Consider the following 18,283-nt stretch of genomic DNA (forward strand, 5'->3'; position numbering starts at 1 on the left):
TCGAGACGGCCATTTTCTTCGGAACCAGCGTGCACAGACCATATCAAAAACCTCAGATGCCGAGCCCTTCGATGGCCTTCCGTCCCTTTGCCGCTGCAATTGGCGCATCGCCAACTGAACCCTCCAGACATGGCTCACCCAACATCCTTGCGGGCATTCCGCCCTCTGAAATTCTCCATCTGTGCCTCATGCCGGTCGAAGGCGCTCTTCCAATCTCCCTCCTCCCTCCGACCCTTCGGTTCCACTGCTCATGCCCCAGCGAAAGAGAGCATCGATGTGGATGACGTGATGAGAAGAATCGACAATAGTTTCCAACGCACCCCGGGCACTTACGAAAACATGATTCCCCCGACGGGCCAAGTGAATCCCTTGCTCTACCAAAACCTCCAGAGAAGAGAGTGGGAAGAAGAACCCCGGCATCATCTCCACATCTACGCAACCAAGCACAACACGCACATTACGCTTACAAAGCCCAATCGGAACGCCCTGATATCTGTATCTTGCGGGAATATTGGGTTCAGGAAAGCCGGAAGGGGCACCTATGATGCGGCGTATCAGCTCGCGGCCTTCGTCATGAGCAGGATTCAGGACAAGGGTCTGCTGGTGGATATCCAGAAGATGGAGGTCATCTATCGGGGGTTTGGGCCAGGTCGAGAAGCTGTCACGAAGGCGATTCTCGGCAGTGAAGGAAGGAAGATTCGCGATAAGATTATTCGATTGTCTGATGCAACGAGGCTGAAATTCGGTGGAACGAGGAGTCCGGCTCCAAGAAGATTGGGCTGAGAGGGGCTTTGGATCCTTGTGTGCGTATGTAACCCTTTTTGGTGGATTCTACGCCCCAAACACGGCCCAGCGGCATATACATATCTGTACAGTACGCAATCATGAGGGGAATGAGGCCGTCCAGAACTCGACGAAGAATTTCAATGCAGAGGGGTTCGTTCTGGCCACTGTATATCACAACAATTCAAGTGCATATCAATCGCAATGGACACGTTCTTGACAGTCATGTTATTCGTCTCGGCAATGGAGCTCTCTCCGCTGGAGGAATCTCCCTACCATGAGAGTCTTTGATCGAGACGAGTCGGGGGACATCATTTCGGGACGCGTGCCGAGGATGCCCTCTTGAGCTTCCGCCGCTACCTCCGTGGCTACTGCTAGATATGCGATCCATCTCACTGTCCCAGTTTTCCTGGTCATCTTCCGATGCTCGGTGCCGCCGCCGGTAGTCGTTTCGCAGCATCGATGATCTTTCGTCTTCAAAGTCCTCGCCAAGGAGCTCTCCATCCGCAGTATCATGATCCGGTGGTGCTATCCATTCCCGTGGTACGACGCAAGGGAGAGCTACACCTATGCTGGCAGCGCGATTTAGCCAGCCGGGAGCAGGCCGACTCGTGAGTTTCTCGCAGAGATGTGAGGTAAAGTGATTGCAGTTTTTTGTGAGAAGGTTGTAGGAGGTGCCCTGGAATTGTTCTGAAGCCTGGTTTCGGTCAGCTTCGGTGTTCGTGTTTCATGCTGTGCTGCCGCGTGCCTCATGTATGATAACTTTGAGCTCCTCCTCGGGTCGAAATGAGAATCCGTGGAGAATTTCTTGTCGAAATGTGCCTCCAGGTGGTTCTTGGCCTGGTCTGTAAATGTGAGCACGTGTCCAACGACTATCCACGCCCCAGAAGCTCACTTTGTCCAATACACGCCAGTCATCCCGCGCTGATCATGGCCACCATATGCGTACTCTTTATCGTTGATAACAACCCCAGAGTGTAGGAGAGAGCTGCCAATGGCCCAGAGGACTGACGAGACTTTTCCAGGCTACATTTGCAAGTTAGGTTCAAGAAATTCATTGCAGAACTGTGCGTGGCAATACCGGTAATAAATCATAAACGTGAATCTTGATCTCCGTCTTCTGAAGCGACAGGGTCGATCGGTGGCTCACCGAGCTCTTTCTCAAAGCTTTTGAGTGCGTTGAGGAAGACATGGCGAGAGGGTGGGCGTATCAAGAGGGACTGGGGAGGGAAGAAAAGGAGCAAAAAGGTCAGGGCCTGCCCTTCAGTGGAGAGGTAAACTACAAGAAGGAGGGGAAAGGAATAGAGGCATAGTGGAGAAAGAAGAGTTGTAGCCGCGTTCAGTAATACCCGCCAGACTTGTGAAGCGCACTGCACAAGCACCATTCAAGCCACCCGCACAGGCGACGCGCCACACCTACCTCACACGTGATTGAGGGGAGCTGGAAAATTGCAGCAGCAACCGAACTGCAGGCCACTCACAGTCTCCCCAGGCAGAACAAGAGGAGAGGGACGACAGTCATCCTCTCCCTCCACCACCCCTCCACCACGTCCCCCACTAAGGCTTTCCGCCTTTCTTTCTCTTCTTTGATACCCATTTTTCAGCGACCAGCAGCAAGCACTGCTCTCGAATGCTCTCCCACCTTCCACTCCACTTTTTCACCTAAGTTTTCCATCTCAATCACAGCCGTTCGCACCTACGCGAAACACAGCAGGATGCCTCCCAAAAAAGCTGTGAAGGAGGAGAAGATTCTCCTCGGCAGGCCGGGCAACAACTTGAAGAGCGGCATCGTGAGTAGGAGGCCCTATTCGCACATGATTTGCTCCGAGTTCTCACGTTAACAGTGAACCCCAGGTCGGGCTTGCGAACGTCGGAAAGTCAACCTTGTTCCAAGCAATCACTAAATGCCATCTCGGTAATCCCGCCGTGAGTTGCCTGCTTTGCACCTGAGTTTTTCGCCAGTGATGTTGACCGAGACAGAACTTTCCATATGCTACCATCGACCCTGAAGAAGCCCGCGTCATTGTGCCTGACGAGCGATTCGACTGGTTGGTGCAGCAATACAAGCCGAAATCCGTCGTGCCTGCCAACCTGACTGTCTACGATATCGCCGGCCTTACACGAGGCGCGTCGACTGGTGCCGGTCTTGGAAACGCTTTCTTGTCACATATCCGAGCTGTCGATGCTATCTTCCAGGTCGTCCGATGCTTCGATGACGCCGAGATTATTCACGTTGAGGGCGACGTCGACCCTATTCGTGATTTGGACATCATTAGCGAAGAATTGCGAATCAAGGACATTGAATTCGTCGAAAAGTCGCACGAGAAGCTCGTCAAAGACACGAGGAGAGGCGGCCAGAGCTTGGAAATGAAGAAAATGAAGGAGGAATTGGCCACAGTGGAGAAAATCATCGAGATGCTCAAGGCTGGCAAAGACGTCCGGAAAGGTAATTGGTCTCCAAAAGAGGTATGTATCCAACACGATTCCATACAAGAACGAACCCTCTTTCCAGGATGACAAAGAGCGATTGCTCTATAATCCCAGCTCTTTGATGGCCCCATATATTAACGCAGGGGCCGATTGAAAAGAAGTCCAACTCTGATCAGCATATTAAATCCTCCGCTCTTGCCAACATCTAGTTGCAGGGAACGGCTAACGATTCTCAAGGTCGAAGTCATCAACCCACTCTTCCTCCTTACCGCCAAACCCGTCGTCTACCTCGTCAACCTCAGCGAAAAGGACTACATTCGCCAGAAGAACAAGCATCTCCCTAAGATTGCAAATTGGATAAAGGAAAACGCTACAGGTGACCCGATCATCCCCGTCTCCGTTTCCTTCGAAGAGCGCCTTGCGGCTATGACGGAAGAGGAAGCCGCAGAGGAATGCAAGAAGCTCGAAACCAAGTCCGCCCTACCTAAGATCATCGTCACTATGCGCAAAGCTCTGAACCTTGGAAGCTTCTTTACAACTGGTACCGACGAGGTCAGGCAGTGGACGATACGGAATGGCACCAAGGCTCCTCAGGCTGCGGGTGTCATTCACGGTGATTTTGAGAAGACCTTCATTCAGGCTGTCGTTTACAATTACAACGTTTTAAAAGAGGAAGGTGATGAAGCGACGTGCAAGGCCAAGGGTAAGATCATGACGAAAGGCAAAGACTATGTGGTCGAGGACGGCGATATCCTACTCATCAAAGCGGGTGCGGCGAAATCATAGTGCATTTATAGGATCTATTAGGGAATTTCCCAGCCCGGGGGTAAATTAGGGCCAGGTGATTTGGCTGGCGGACCTGGCAATAACATCCACATGAAAAGCAGGCAGTCTGCAACCCGAATGAATGATAGTCCATCCTCAACTTTCGGGTCAGGATGAAATGCCATTACTTGATATTGCTCAAAGTCTCTCAGAATCCCATATCAATACAAGAAGCGTCATTGAAGGGAGAAAACACATGAACAAAATCATATATGCTTTCAATACTAGAAGCTAAACAGGAGACTGAATGCTGCAACTTCCACAACGCTCAAGCCACCCTTTTCCAGTTCTCTCCGTGCCAAAAGTGTCCGAAAAAGGTGTTCAATATTAACCACCTCCCTAAGCGGCGCCTTCCTCTTGCTCTTTCCTATTTCGCTCTCCTCTTTTCCTCGGTCAACATCCACGAATTGCCGCAAACGCAATGCTTCGCCACACCCATCAACCAACTAATATGATGATGTGCATACCCCGGCATACCCTGCGTAACATCCTCCATATAGGCGCCACACCTCACACATTTCCTCAGCTGCGGCTTCCTCTTCTCCTTCTTGTCATCGTTCGCAAACCCAGTAGCAGCCCCGCTATCACTCCGATCCCTCGACGACCTCATCATCATAGACGCCGGATGACTCTGCGCACCTGTGCCCCGTATCACCATCTTCTGGCACACATCCACAATATGCGTTTCAAACCACTCTTTAGAATGGTCCGTCGCATGCAGCCCCAACCATGTAGTATCGAAGAAAATAATCTTCGCAGGATCCATGCCCTTTCGATCTAAAAACGCGCCGCCTTCTTGATCCTCCTTAAACAGCGTGTCACCTAGCAGACGCCTGGCCGCGGGGACCAGCACTTCAGGGACACGACCGAGGATGAGTTCGCGCTCGACTTCGTTGCGCTGAGCTTCGGTCATGCCGGCACGTTTGTAGGAATTGCGGACCAGCATGTGGGCCTCTGAAACGAGGACGTCGAAGTTCGTGAAAGTGAAGGGTACGTCGGAGAAGGCTTGATGCAGAGGTGCGTATATACGACGGACTTCTGGTGACGGCCATTTATCAACGTAGTGTTGCGCTGTTCGCGCGACCCAGACGAGCGGGTTAGCCCAGAGCTTCATCATCATCCTTGGGAAAGATGAAAGGAGGATGAGGATGGCGGAGTGATTTGTCTCTTGGATTCTAGACTCGAGCGTCGGTCGGTCGAAGGAGTTTTGTGGTAGGTCTTTCAGCTTGTAGCCCAGTGCCATTAGCTCGTCGATCATGTAGACCATGAAGTTTACGATCCAGCGACAGATGCCGATGAGCTGAGGCACAACTTCGGGTCGGAGAGGGCTCTTTTCTATTTGTCCGTGCATGCGCGCGATGGTGGTGAGAATTTGCGTTATGTATTTGATGTTGAGGATTGTCCATGCGATTTTACTGGATACGCTTCTGTTGACGCTGCCTTGGAGACCGAGGAGGTGCGCGGCGCTGAGCGTCTTTACGAAGGTTGGTGACCGGCCGAGGAGCATGAGGTGATTGTTGCTGTTGTCATCAATGCCGCAGTCGATGTTGACATTCAAACCTTGGAACATGAGATATATGAAGTCTCGTTTGCGCTTTTCGGAAAGCTCGCCGACTACCGCGAAGATGTCGTCACTAGAGAAATATTGGTTTGCAGCGGTTGAGGACTGGAGAACTAAGGCGGCTAGAGCTGCAGAGTGTCTCGCATCTTCCTCGTCTGAGGCGAGCGAGCCGTACCCATACTCCATATATCTTAATTTGATTGTTCCGTCCTGTTGCATACAGACGGCCATGCAATGATTCGGCGACAATGCGACTTGGAGCAAGGGCTCCAGTGTTGAAAATGAGAATCCAGCCTGAGATAGAGACGTTACTGTTTGGGCATTGTAGTCCGGACCGATAGTCTCCAACGTAGATCGCTTTCTGAATTCTATGGTTCCATCGCTGTAACAGAAGGACAGAACCATGTGGTACCATAATGAGAAGAAAGATAGGACTACTGAGTGCATCACAATGTCAGGTTGTCGTTTAAGCAGGAACACGTCCCGGGGTGAGACTGAGCTAACGATCTTCTTCTTTGACGTGACTTTATCCAGACTAGAATGCAGTTGATTTTGCTGCGTTTGGTGGACTTCCCATTTGACGATAATGCTAAATGGGCTCTGCTGCGGTTGATTTTGGTCGATGGAAACAACGTTTGGAGGTGTTGAGAAAATGGCTAGAATAGTTGGCAGAGTACCGTCGTTTTTCTCCGGAGTAACGGGGAGGAAGCTGAGGTGTGTAAGCTGCGCCGGAATCCTAATCTTTGATTCGGATCCACTATTCAGGTCTCCGTTAACCATAGCAGAGCTTTTTGGATAGCAGTTATCCTTAACGGCGATTTCGAGGACTTGAAGATCCGGCTTCTCGAACGGCTTCGGCGCATGCCCAGGTCTTGGGACTGGAATATTCCACTTTGCTTCGATTCGATACATATATAGTCGACCGCTGACATCATGTGCGGCTAGAAGCAGGGTGTTGTCTGAAGAGTCAGTCTTGTGGGGCTTTTGCATGATAGCACGTGCCTACCATTGTTTGAAGCAAATGCAGCATGCGTAAAGGGTTCGCGGGTCGACAACATGGGGCCCAGTATAGCCGACACTTCATGCCAGCTGTTGTCGTGTTGCTGGAACCGTAGCTTGAGTTCACCATGACGCTTCAGATAAATCAAGGAAGCCTTGCCCTCTGCTGGATGATGGGCATCTTTGAACACATGCGTGGACACTCTGAAATTCCAGGTATCTCCTTTCCCACTTGCTGACCAGGCGATGTGATTCTGCACTAGTAAGTGGAGTGTCAGCTGATAGGATAGGCATCAAGCCTACCTTCTGCTCATATGGCAGGATCGCAAGCCAATGCATGCCCACTACACCATCTATCTCTGCCTCGGATTGAGATACCTCGGCCCGCATATACGCCATGCGATCTATTGCCATAGCCATTGAGAAGATCATCACGTGACCAGCGGCATTCATCACAACCAGGTCGTTGCCAAGGTGGCTCCAGGACAGGTGGACGAACTGAAAATCTTCCTGAGTGTGCGGCATCTCCAAAGGCGTATCTTTGCCGAGATCCCATTTTCCAGTAGAGGGATCTCGTGCAAAAACTCTTAGATTTACGCCATAGCCGTCTGGCGCAATGTACGCCACACAGCCATTCTTCGACCAGGCTATCTTCCTGCCAAGCGTGAGTAAAGGGGGAGCAGGAACACGGATGAACAATCTCAAATTTGAATGATAGACCGATTGCGACTAGAATGTGACATCGAATGAAAGAGAGTTTTTTGCAGTGAGAGAGAAGGCTGGCTTACTGGCAGCATCCGCTTGAACTCAGCTCATCAAGCCGTCGAGCAAGGCCTTTGACAGGCGGGGCAGGTATTGTCAGGTTTGTGACGTGCTCTGAGTCTCCAAAGAGATCATCAACATCCATGTTGTAGGATTCGCCGTCCATGACTATTGGCAACGGGTAGAGGCGCGGATTTGAGAGTTGTTGCTGGCGGGGAGAAGGAAGGGAAAAAAGGAAGCAAAATCAAGCAAGGGTAGCAGAATCCATCAGAGACAAAGCGCCGTTCGAAACCAAACGAGAAATACTAACGGAGGATGAGAAACGTGAATGGTGGTCCTTTCGAACATTCACCATGGCGCGGCGGAGGTTGACGAGGGCGCCCTGTGATTCGCGAGGTTCTGACTGGGATCTGATCCGGCAAGAAGCGAACCTAGCGCCGGCCTCGTCGCGCAGCCTTCGTGAGGGCTTCGTGCATCGTCATCGAGTCGCGCTTCTGCAGAAATTCCACAGTCACTGGGGTTCTGAGGCAATGTGTGTCGCAAACTGGCCCAGGAAACTTCGGCGCAGAGCGCGCACAACAAGCGCGCATGAAAGAAGCACATCATCGCGACGCAGCAGCAGCTCCGACGCCTGCGAGAGACACTCGGATAATTGCAGCCCGCGAAGGGACCTGGGGGAAGACCTTTTGTTGTCTCTCTCTGTCAACACCCGCAGCCGCAGCCCGCAAAGCAAACAAGAAGTGCAGAATAGAAATCAGTCGTCACATCTCGGTGTCTCCTGGCCGTGCAACAGAGCAATCTCGCCGCCAATTGTGCCGCCAATTGTGCCACTTGCTGCGATTGCTGTGCCCAATTCCCTGGGCTCGTGCCGAAGTAAATAAGAGGCCTTTGTTTTGGTGTTCCTGGCGCTTGGCGTCTTGCAATGTCAGCGCACTCGACACCTCCTCATCACGACCAACCTCTTCATTTCCTCCCTCTTCACCGCGCCTGCGCGTCCACCAACACGCGCGTTCCCCCTTCGCCAGATACGATATTCTAGCTATTCCAATGATTAAGTCGCCCCAGCCCGCCTTATAGCCGTACCTCCCCCGTTCTCGGCTCCTTCCCCCTCTCCATCATGGCTTACCATGGTGGCTCTGACGGCGCCAGCTCGCTGTTGAGCTCTGCACCATCCGACCCATCGTCCCCCCTCACAGTGCTCTCTTCTTCACCTTCCCCCCCGCCAGAATTCGCCTTGTTCGCTCCCCTGCCGACCTACCCATCCCCGTCCTCGTCCCAGCGCTCATCTGCCAATGCCTCGCCCGCACCCGAGAATATGGCCTCCACACCTCCCTCCAGCAACGACAGCGGCGGGCCTCCACGAAAGAAGAGAAAACTCGCAGATCCCAAGCCGCGCACCACCGAGCAACTTGATCTTCGGGCAGAAGAGGTCGCAGAGAGCGAGAGGCCGCAACTCGAGCGCCTTTTGAAGGTCCTGCACAAGAAACGAAAGATCGTGGTCATCGCGGGTGCCGGAATTTCCGTGTCGGCTGGCAGTGTGTTTTCCCCCACTCAATCAGCCCCATATTATCTACGCAATATGCTAACCCTCGCTAGTTCCCGACTTCCGATCATCTGGCGGTTTATTTAGTTCCCTCCGCAAGCAGCACAAGTTGAAGTCCTCCGGCAAAGATCTCTTCGACGCGTCTGTCTACCAAGATGATTCGTCTACATCGTCATTCCACGACATGGTGCGGTCACTATCGCAAAAGACCAAGGACGCGCAGCCCACCGCCTTTCACCACCTTCTTGCAACCTTGGCACATGAAGGCAGACTATTGCGCCTCTACTCTCAAAACGTTGATGGCATTGACACATCTCTGCCGCCACTGAAGACCGAGGTTCCACTCCCTAAGAAAGGCCCATGGCCCAAGACTGTTCAACTACACGGTGGCCTCGATCACATGGTGTGTTCAAAATGCCATACACTTTCCGACTTTGATGCCGATCAATTCAATGGCCCGGTCCCCCCTGCTTGTAGTAACTGTGCTTTGAATGACGCTGTCCGCCAAGTCGCAGAAAAACGTAGTCATGGCATTGGCCGACTCCGCCCTCGAATGGTTTTGTACAACGAACACAACCCTGACGATGAAGCCATCGGGTCTTGTGCAAGTCTGGACCTACGCACTCGCCCTGATGCTGTTATTGTTGCTGGTACGACTTTAAAAGTTCCTGGAGTAAGGCGGATCGCTCGAGAAATGTGTGGTGTTGTCAGGGGCCGACGCGATGGTGTCACGGTTTGGATCAACAATGACCCTGAACCAATGGGGAAAGATCTCCAAAATTGCTGGGATCTGGTGGTTAGGGGTCCATGTGATGAAGTTGCTCGCCACGCCGCCATGCGAAGATGGGATGATCCGATTATATATCGGGAAGTAACGGATGAGCAGTTGACCAAGGCCAAAGTGAAACAAAAGGCTGAAGTCGTCGTGTCATCTCCCAGGAAACCACAAGCTCTCGAGCAGATTCAACGCCAGCTGGTCACGCCAGCTCCAAGTCCACGTATTGCTCCCCAACAACCGATGAAACAGGAGCCAGCCGAGCAGCCTACGACGCCATCGAAAACGAAGGGCAAGAAGAGGAAGTCTCAGGGGGTACCTGCTGAAAACTCTGCAGATAATAAAACCAAGAGACCGGCTCCAAAGAAGCAACAAGCTCGGGCGAAGAAACAGGCAAACGCCAAGAGCAACGCCAAACCCAACAACAGCAGAATCACGGATGCATTCAGAACATCAAAAACTGTCCTGGCCCCTTCCTTAAAATCGAAAGGTCACAGATTCATTCCCTCCGAGTATATAGGGGGCATTCCGAACCAGCCAACCGCGAACGAGGACAGCAAGGACAATATCAACGTTGCTCCGAAGCCCGCACCTAGTACCCCAGCTCCAAAGCAAAATCGTGCGCGTGTGACCGTGTTTAAGAAGAACAGTAACAACCGGCACATGGCTTCGATATCTTCGTCTGATCCACGCTACAATACTGCATTTCCGTTAACCCCAGACAGGCCTGCAGTGGAGCCCTTCACCTCTCCCGTTTCTTCTCCTTATCCCTTTTCTTTGCGCAGACAGCCTCAGCCGGAGTCCATGTTAAACGATTCGAGACCTTCCTCATCGAGTTCGCATAAAAGCGATACCATCATTCCTGAGGGGCCTTTACCCCATAACTTTGGGGTGCTTCTTGATATGGCGACAGGCTAGTTTGCATTTGTAGGCGTTGTTGGCTATACGGGCAGAGCAACTGCACTCAACAGTTGTTGCAAGCTCATTGCATAGTCGGCGTTCATGGAACTATGCAAGAGTTCCACCGGTGATTCATGTACATTTTTCCTTTCTTCACTTTATCGCTCTTCATCTCTCAACTGCATGGATACCCGACCGGACAACGGGCCAAGGCAGATAAGGGACCCTACAGGATCGCTAGAATTGTGGTCGGATGCTATCTTAGAGACGATGGATTTGACCTTCTGTTGTCGTTTAATTGACAAATTCGTGCGAGATGTTGTTGCATTTTAGTAAATAGTGATGCTGTAAAAGAGAAAATCGTTGATGAAACGGGACAGTCACATATGATATCAATGTCCACGACCAGAGCTCTTTTACCTGCATGCACTATATCCCAAGCCCAAAGGAGTTTAGCAACTTCCCCAACAGAGTATCTTGGCGATTCCCACTTCTCCAACCGACACTTTCTGCCTTCCTCCACTCTTTCTCACGCATACCAAGTCTTGTCTTTAGCCGTGCAACATCATTTTCTCTCGTGCATTTCTTCTTCGATACCCCTTTAAACCTAGACAATCAATCTCAAGACGCAAAATGGCTCCGCCACTAGTAATTCGTAATATGACTTCATGCTCGATTTCTTTGAATAGCATCGAAAGATTTGAAGACCCAAATTCCCAACAATCAAAAGGCACTGCATTCCCCTTTACATCAAAGAATACAACTTCTCTAGCGCCCCCAGCTCCGAAACTTGGTGAGCATGCGCAGACGTTCAACCATCAAGATCTTGGTGTTCTGCTCCCTCCGTTCCATTCCTACACCTTAAATCCCCCATCTTCGGCTTCGGATGGAGGAGACGCGCCTTCAAGCTTAGCTAGCAAAACACTTCGGCTTACTATCCAGTCTGCTGGGGGCGAACGGTATCGAATCGATACCAATCCTACATACACACAGAAGGCCTCTCGAGCCTTCACGCCTTTGAATCCAAACCCGTCCACCAGTTATACTGCGCTATATCATCCAGCAAAGCCTACATCTCACTTGACTATACACACGAATCACTTACGTGATCTATCAACATGGATGTCTGTCCTTCCCTCCACCTTACCGCTCTCCGCGCTGAGTATTCCTGGAACGCACAATTCCCACACCTACTATCGCGCTTTACCTTCCGTAAGATGTCAGCTTGTATCAGTTAAAATACAACTCGAAAACGGCATACGGTTCCTAGATATTCGAGTTCAGCCCTCACACCCTACTGATACAAACAACAAAGATCTCTATTTAGTTCACGGGGCTTTCCCAATAAGTTTGACCGGAACGAAGTACTTAGAGCCAGTTCTTAAGACATGTTATGAGTTCCTCGAAAGCCATCCTAACGAGACGATCCTGATGTCCCTGAAAAGAGAAGGAGTCGGCAACTCTACAGACGAGCATCTCTCCCAGGTCTTGGAAAAGCACTATCTGACTCCCAACAAAGATAAGTGGCACACCGGTTCTGATATTCCCTATCTTGGCGATGTGCGAGGAAAGCTTGTCCTAGTCCGTCGTTACAACCTTCACGAATCCCTCAAAACTGCTCCCGATAATGATGGCTATGGACTCGATGCAATTGAATGGCCATACAATTGCACTCACGCCGTTCATGGTCCATTTTGCATTCAAGATTTCTGTGATGTCTTGCACCCATCGACTATTGCCAAAAAGCTACGGTACAGCAACGAGCACCTTGTTAGGTCCGCAGAATGCACCGCCTTCATTCCCGGCGTCAACACCGACAAGACAAATCCAGTTCCTGCTGGGCCCCTGTACTTGAACTTTCTTTCTGGAAGCAACTTTTGGAGGATGGGGTGTTGGCCCGATAAGATTGCGAAGGTTGTGAATAGAGGTATTGAGGAATGGATATGTATTGGGCACCATCTCGAACATCCTGCATCATCTTCTGGAGAATCTGCAAGAGATGGAGCTGGGGATACAGAGTTAGATGGAAAGATTGTCCAAGGAGGCATTGTTCGTAAGGTGAAGGCGGGCGATGGGTGTACTGGAGTTGTTGTCATGGATTGTGTGGGTGATGGTGGGGATTGGGATCTAGTCAAGATGATTGTGGGCATGAATATGGGCGTTTTAATGAAGACGGGCGACACTGAGGGAAAGAGGACATAACATCGACATACTCTTAGCCTTCCGCCACTCAGGGTGTATCTCGAATTGCACACCCAACCTTGTCCAAGTTAGAGCGCTGCACTAACGAACCAATCAGACCCTATCTAGCACCATCATCACGGTAAAGAGTCAACGAGCGCTCCGGCAATTCAAGGTTCCATCATACCACCTCTTCGGTGGTGTATTCCGGTGAGGCACTACATGAACACTGGAAGGCTGCCAAGGAATCCGATTTCCCGAACACGCAAGGCTGAGAAGACTGATGGGAGGTGGGGTTTGACCAGACGATATAGATGGGCCAGGCTTGCCCGTGTAAAACTAGCCTCTTCAGCCTTCTCAACAACACAACAACTCTTTATCAGCGTCTTGAATGCATTGAAAAAAATTTTGTCGAACGTTCTCTTACTCAGCCTCCGAAGCCGCAACGTCAGACAGTCACCATGGCCAAAATATGCGTGCTGGCTGGGAATTCCGATATGTATAGATTAGGAATCAGAGCTGGATACTACCTTCAGTGGTATGGCCTCCTCATTGCACCATGGCTGTGTCCGAAAGAAGTCCCCACCTTGCGCCTGGCGAATACCTTCTTCGTCGCGTCAAGTTTCCTTGCGCTCCTAACTCAAGTCCCCAAAGCCGGAAACTTAGACGTTGTCGAAATCTACATCACCCTTCTCCTCACCTTCGGTTCTTCTCTTTACCTTCTCCCCGTCCTTTTATGGCGGATTGCAACTCGTTGCTCAGTAAGGTGGGACCCGTCGCGATTTTCCCAAAGCGAAGCCTTCAAGTCTTGTGTACCACTTTCTAAACTCTGGTCTGCTAATTGCGGTACTGGGGTTTCAGATCTGGTTTTGGGTAAAGAGGGTACCGTCACTTAAAGCGAGGGATTGCGTGCAATACGGTTTCTTGTTCAAAAGGGTGCTGCTCAATGGCTAGGTGCTTCGTATCCTGAACTTGGTACTGAGTGCACTCTTGTTAGTGATTCTACTAGGATTCCTGATCGCAAGTCCCAGTCCAAAGAAAGCAGGGAAAATCTTGAGACTTCGTGGCAATGATGCGCGGTAAGTACGCTGTCGATCTCAAAATATCTGTTTAGTTGATTCCCTTTAATGTACCTCTTTCTTGCTAGCTTGAACAGCTGGCTGATTTTCACAACCTAAAACAGACCAGGACAAATGCTCATCCGCGTATACTAAATCTTCGACTCTTTCTCCAAGCTTCTCGTGGCAACTATTGTTGTCGTTGGCATGGAACTGTGTATCGGCTGGAACCACATCCTCGGCGTAAACTCCATTAATTCCGCAGGCTAAAACACTCCAATGATTATATGGGTACGAGGACCTTTATCGTAGTTTAAGGAGAGTAACCGGCCTTTACCAGTCGGCTTTCCTTTGGTAACTGTAAAGGAACGTCAGCGATAGGAATCTTCAGGCCAATCTCCGCCAATGAAATTTACGATAGGTTAAATCGCCACGAGTCCTCCACCAAAAGTAAAGTCTCTGCGCACCAGTGACAGGACCATAAGAGGACTTTGCCTCAATGATCAACGATATTCTCTCTCGTCTGTGTTCGATTACCAGTCACATCAACATGTCAATCGAAACGATAAATAAGGGAACAGGCAAAATACAAACGCCAGAAATGTACTAGGTTAATACTATACGATGCGCAACCCCTCTTGCTCCTCTACGCGTTAAGCTCTAGAACCCACCTCATCTTCCTATCAAACTCATCCCTCTCCTCGCCTTCCAACCCCGCCAAGCGCCTTTCTCGCAACTCCATAACTACCTCAACCGCTTTCCCAAATGTCCCATTCGACGTATATCCCTCATCCGTCAAAATCCCACTCAACTCCTTCCAAAACTCCTGACTCTGATTGAAAGTCTCAACCTCCTCATCATGCCTCTGTAGCTCTTCTGCGGAGAATCGATATGGGCATGAGTGCTCGGTATAAAAATGCGCCCACTCCCTACCTAGAATGTCAGTGCCGTTTAAGCATCGAGTGAAAGTTCCAGACAAGCGTCCATACCTTTCCACACTAATCAAACATTCCTGCAACGGGTAAAGACAATTGTCCCAAGTAGCTCCAGCAAAAGCATCAAGGTGCTTGAGCGTTTTGCCGTGCGGGTGTCGCATCATCTTGTACATTAATGGATTCTGCTCCGCAGTCCGTGTTTCGTAGGAATGGATCAGGATACTCTGGGAGACTTGGTATCGCAACCGGTCCTTGATTCCCTCATCCAACTCTTTAAAACCGTCTGGCAACTTCATCATTATGTCGACTCCATAGTCTAAAAGCGGTGGCGGGTTGGCACCGATGAATACAGGTGTAGTCCACGCGCCCTGCCAGTCGATGATTGATGAAATTCGCCCGCAATCGTCAATGTAGATATTTCCGGCGTGAAAGTCTGGGTGCCATATTCGAGGCGAGACGAGTTCAAAGTCGTTAGGAATAATGTAAGGGATTGCGGATAGATATTTCTGTAAAGAAGTGATATGGGCTTCTAGTGAATGTTGCTCTGGACTTGTATACTGCAATACATTCTCAGTCGCTTTCCGGGGATCTGCGGAGGTTTTAATCCATGCTATCTTGCGGCTAGCAACCGACTCGAGATACTCTCTTGAAGAATTCCCTAGAGGGATTGTAAGCTGGATAGAATATTTCATGGGTCATGAGAGGCTTACAAGGACCCTGGTATTGATGCAAATTGCTGCGTTCCTTTTCCCAGAACTCTTTTCGAACGATAGGGCCGATGCAGAAACGAGATTGAATTTGATGACGGATTTCTCCAAGACCCGTTCCAGAAATTTCAGCAGGCTCACATCCTGAAATACCGCTGTCGTGAAAATACAACGAGCCTATTCTGTTGATGCCCGTTAGCCATGCTAGCTACAAATTTTGAGGAACAAACATACCTGTTAAAAGATATCGAGAGCAATTTTCTTTCAATGTCCACGATTTCGTAGATGATATCACGTTTGGCTCGCAATTGCAGATCCTCCCATGCTTTATGGAGGGGGGAACCTTTTGCTTCTTCCATGATAATGTATTCTGCCTCGACAGGGTTTTGGTCGGTAGCAGACCAAGCAAGAACTTTTGGCACAGGTAAACTCAGGACCGTCCTAGCAAACTCCATGGTAGCCACCTCCGACGACGTCGTAAGTAGTGGCGGACCAGCGTTAGGATGTGGGACCTTAGCTATTAATCTCTGGCCATCTTCTAGTATAAGACGGTAGGCTTTGTTGTAGTTGCCCTCCCCGATTTTCTCTAAAGATACGCATTGGCTCGCTCCCACGGTCTGACAGGCTACTTTCTGCAGACTAGGGACGTCGAAACGTCGGGATCGAGCTTCCAGTTGCTCTCGCTCGTTCCAGAGCCATCGCCCACTCGTGTAGCAAAATAAAGGATCTATATTGGTCGGAGGCTGGAATGATATCTGATGGTTATGCCTCCGGGCGCGAAGGAAGCGAGCTGGATTCGATTTTGCAATCTCAGTAAACAAGTTTCGGCTGAACGCCATTATATATCAGAAAACGTTCAGGAAATAAATAAAGACTGCAACGCGGTATGTATGATACATAAAAAGAGAGACGAGCCCGGGATCGTCGCGTATTAATCTATTCTGTGCAAAAATTAGGAAATTTCTTAGCGGTCCTTAGATCTTTTTTTCCTCTAACTACTAAAATTATATAAAAGATTAGAATCTTAATAAGACTTCTAGTTTAGCTATAGTTATTAAATGCATTTAATAACGTTTTATAAAAGTAAGTTATAATGCCTTAAAAAGTAAATAAAGTGTCCGTACGCAGCAGCAGCGTCGCGGCCTGGATACGAGCGATCACGCACGAGCAGGATCACGTATCTATGTCACATGATGCTCGTGCGCGAACCTCTGTGCGCGAACATCTAGATATCCCCCTTTTCCTCTGTACAGAGGAAAAAACAAGAAGTAATTAACACTAGTTACCTAACACCCCTGTGCAATGTTTACACTGTGCAAACCTCTCTGTCTTGTACACATTTGCTAACACTAAGTGCTAGCTAGCAGAGGGTCTATTTAACACTAATTAGTAGTTTAAATACTATAAAAAAAAAGCTTTTTTTATACTTTTTTATTTAAAAGTTTATATATAAAAAGAATTCTTTTCTTTACTACTTTAACTATAAATTAGTAAGAGTAAAAATAAAGTCTAATTTATATATAAGTAGCTATAAATCTCTATTTAGTTACCTAAGTAAGAGTAAGAAACCTGTCTATATAATACTATTTAAAAGTATTATATAAATAGTAGTGCTTATTTAACACTAGAAGGTCTGTTTTATTTTTTTATATAAGGCTGTTTAGAGGCAGCGTACAACAAGAAGTAAGACAGCGCGCAATAACACATAATTAACTACTATAGAGTAATAAGTAATGCTAGCTTTATCTATAACTAGCTAACATAATGTATTAACATATAACTAATACATACCTTTTATAGGCATCTTAGCAAAGACCCTAGCAAAGTAGATAAATATTAAAGATTAAGTAAATAAAATTAAACTATTAAATAACACACTTAAAAAAAGCTTAATTTATACATAGCTAACTTAATTATAAAACTCTACACATTAAGTGTAATAAATATATATATGCTTAAGAACTTTTAAGATAACTTTATAAAGTAAGAGCTTATACACTTTAAAAATCTTAGCTAACTATTTTTATAAAAACTAATTACTACTCTACAGAATAAGAGCATTAGCTTTAAAAAGGACATAATAAAGGCTACTACACTATATAAACTTATAAAAAAAGAACACATATTTACTATTTTACTAGAGCATTATATAAAACTATTACTACTATTACTAGTCTTAATATAATAAAGGATGTCTTTATATAAATTACCTATAGACCTAATACTTTTTTTATAATTAGTATAACTACCTTATAATAGCTTACTATATAAGAGCACAACTAGGCAGCTACATGTTCCTATAGCTACAGCTCTACATAAGATTCTCTAAAGCTTGTACTTACTATATATAATTTAATTACTATACAATCTATACTAACTTTTACTTATATAAGATATTATAGTAGAGAACTTTACACCTAAAAAGGTTATATAATTTTAGAAGGTATAAAGAAAAAAAAATAACTATATAAGGCAACTATATAATATTTTAGCTAATAAAGCTATAGTATTTATTAAGCTCTACTAACACCTTACTATTTTTAAGGCATTATATGTAAGCATCTTTTCTAATATTTTTAAAAAGCGCGCACACATGTTTTACCTTTATAATATTAGTCTAAGATAATTATAGAAGTTACTATATAAGTAGCTTAGTAATTACTTTAATACTAATATAAACTATAACTAGTATTAAATAAATTAGACAATAATAAGCTTTATATAAAGTAAGTAAAAGAACTTTATAAAAACTTTATATAAAGCTTTTAAAGCTATAATTAATAAACTTACTCTTATATAAAAAGCTTTTAGTCTATAATTCTAA

The 18,283-nt window shown here is 47.8% G+C and overlaps 9 protein-coding genes across 9 annotated transcripts; 6 read left to right on the plus strand and 3 right to left on the minus strand.

Moving 5' to 3' along the window:
* The first annotated feature begins 31 nt into the window (after positions 1 to 31).
* BDR25DRAFT_302753 (translational machinery component) lies at positions 32 to 977 on the plus strand. Its single transcript, XM_033689865.1, has one exon. The coding sequence runs from the start codon at positions 130 to 132 to the stop codon at positions 781 to 783; it is 654 nt and encodes a 217-aa protein (XP_033548750.1). The 5' UTR covers positions 32 to 129; the 3' UTR covers positions 784 to 977.
* A 29-nt stretch (positions 978 to 1,006) lies between these two features.
* On the minus strand, positions 1,007 to 2,123 carry BDR25DRAFT_284210 (DUF862-domain-containing protein; the record flags this gene model as incomplete). The annotated part of the gene is made up of 4 exons (XM_033688106.1): positions 1,865 to 2,123; positions 1,679 to 1,809; positions 1,532 to 1,628; positions 1,007 to 1,480 (listed from the first exon to the last, which is right to left on the minus strand). Exons 1-4 carry the CDS (start codon positions 1,973 to 1,975, stop codon positions 1,007 to 1,009), a joined length of 813 nt encoding a protein of 270 aa, XP_033548751.1. The 5' UTR covers positions 1,976 to 2,123.
* Positions 2,124 to 2,275: 152 nt separating this feature from the next.
* BDR25DRAFT_259135 (GTP-binding protein-like protein YchF) lies at positions 2,276 to 4,204 on the plus strand. The gene is made up of 4 exons (XM_033686568.1): positions 2,276 to 2,573; positions 2,638 to 2,709; positions 2,764 to 3,249; positions 3,451 to 4,204. Exons 1-4 carry the CDS (start codon positions 2,499 to 2,501, stop codon positions 3,997 to 3,999), a joined length of 1,182 nt encoding a protein of 393 aa, XP_033548752.1. The 5' UTR covers positions 2,276 to 2,498; the 3' UTR covers positions 4,000 to 4,204.
* A 93-nt stretch (positions 4,205 to 4,297) lies between these two features.
* BDR25DRAFT_302755 (uncharacterized protein) lies at positions 4,298 to 7,721 on the minus strand. Its single transcript, XM_033689866.1, has 4 exons — positions 7,387 to 7,721; positions 6,902 to 7,253; positions 6,606 to 6,852; positions 4,298 to 6,558 (listed from the first exon to the last, which is right to left on the minus strand). The coding sequence occupies exons 1-4, from the start codon at positions 7,524 to 7,526 to the stop codon at positions 4,406 to 4,408; spliced, it is 2,892 nt and encodes a 963-aa protein (XP_033548753.1). The 5' UTR covers positions 7,527 to 7,721; the 3' UTR covers positions 4,298 to 4,405.
* On the plus strand, positions 7,714 to 8,241 carry BDR25DRAFT_366642 (uncharacterized protein; the record flags this gene model as incomplete). Its single annotated transcript, XM_033696967.1, has 1 exon — positions 7,714 to 8,241. One exon carries the CDS (start codon positions 7,714 to 7,716, stop codon positions 8,239 to 8,241), a length of 528 nt encoding a protein of 175 aa, XP_033548754.1.
* Positions 8,242 to 8,342: 101 nt separating this feature from the next.
* Positions 8,343 to 10,911, plus strand: BDR25DRAFT_284217 (DHS-like NAD/FAD-binding domain-containing protein). The gene is made up of 2 exons (XM_033688107.1): positions 8,343 to 8,895; positions 8,957 to 10,911. Exons 1-2 carry the CDS (start codon positions 8,478 to 8,480, stop codon positions 10,594 to 10,596), a joined length of 2,058 nt encoding a protein of 685 aa, XP_033548755.1. The 5' UTR covers positions 8,343 to 8,477; the 3' UTR covers positions 10,597 to 10,911.
* A 199-nt stretch (positions 10,912 to 11,110) lies between these two features.
* BDR25DRAFT_259145 (PLC-like phosphodiesterase) lies at positions 11,111 to 13,203 on the plus strand. Its single transcript, XM_033686569.1, has one exon. The coding sequence runs from the start codon at positions 11,212 to 11,214 to the stop codon at positions 12,778 to 12,780; it is 1,569 nt and encodes a 522-aa protein (XP_033548756.1). The 5' UTR covers positions 11,111 to 11,211; the 3' UTR covers positions 12,781 to 13,203.
* A 17-nt stretch (positions 13,204 to 13,220) lies between these two features.
* Positions 13,221 to 13,846, plus strand: BDR25DRAFT_366643 (uncharacterized protein; the record flags this gene model as incomplete). Its single annotated transcript, XM_033696968.1, has 2 exons — positions 13,221 to 13,520; positions 13,621 to 13,846. The coding sequence occupies 2 exons, from the start codon at positions 13,221 to 13,223 to the stop codon at positions 13,711 to 13,713; spliced, it is 393 nt and encodes a 130-aa protein (XP_033548757.1). The 3' UTR covers positions 13,714 to 13,846.
* Positions 13,847 to 14,463: 617 nt separating this feature from the next.
* Positions 14,464 to 16,298, minus strand: BDR25DRAFT_284223 (uncharacterized protein; the record flags this gene model as incomplete). The annotated part of the gene is made up of 4 exons (XM_033688108.1): positions 14,464 to 14,721; positions 14,815 to 15,410; positions 15,463 to 15,614; positions 15,694 to 16,298. The coding sequence occupies 4 exons, from the start codon at positions 16,296 to 16,298 to the stop codon at positions 14,464 to 14,466; spliced, it is 1,611 nt and encodes a 536-aa protein (XP_033548758.1).
* Between the last annotated feature and the right edge of the window lie 1,985 nt (positions 16,299 to 18,283).

Source organism: Lindgomyces ingoldianus, assembly GCF_010093535.1.
Source record: "Lindgomyces ingoldianus strain ATCC 200398 unplaced genomic scaffold BDR25scaffold_12, whole genome shotgun sequence".
Taxonomy (NCBI): Eukaryota; Fungi; Ascomycota; class Dothideomycetes; order Pleosporales; family Lindgomycetaceae; genus Lindgomyces; species Lindgomyces ingoldianus.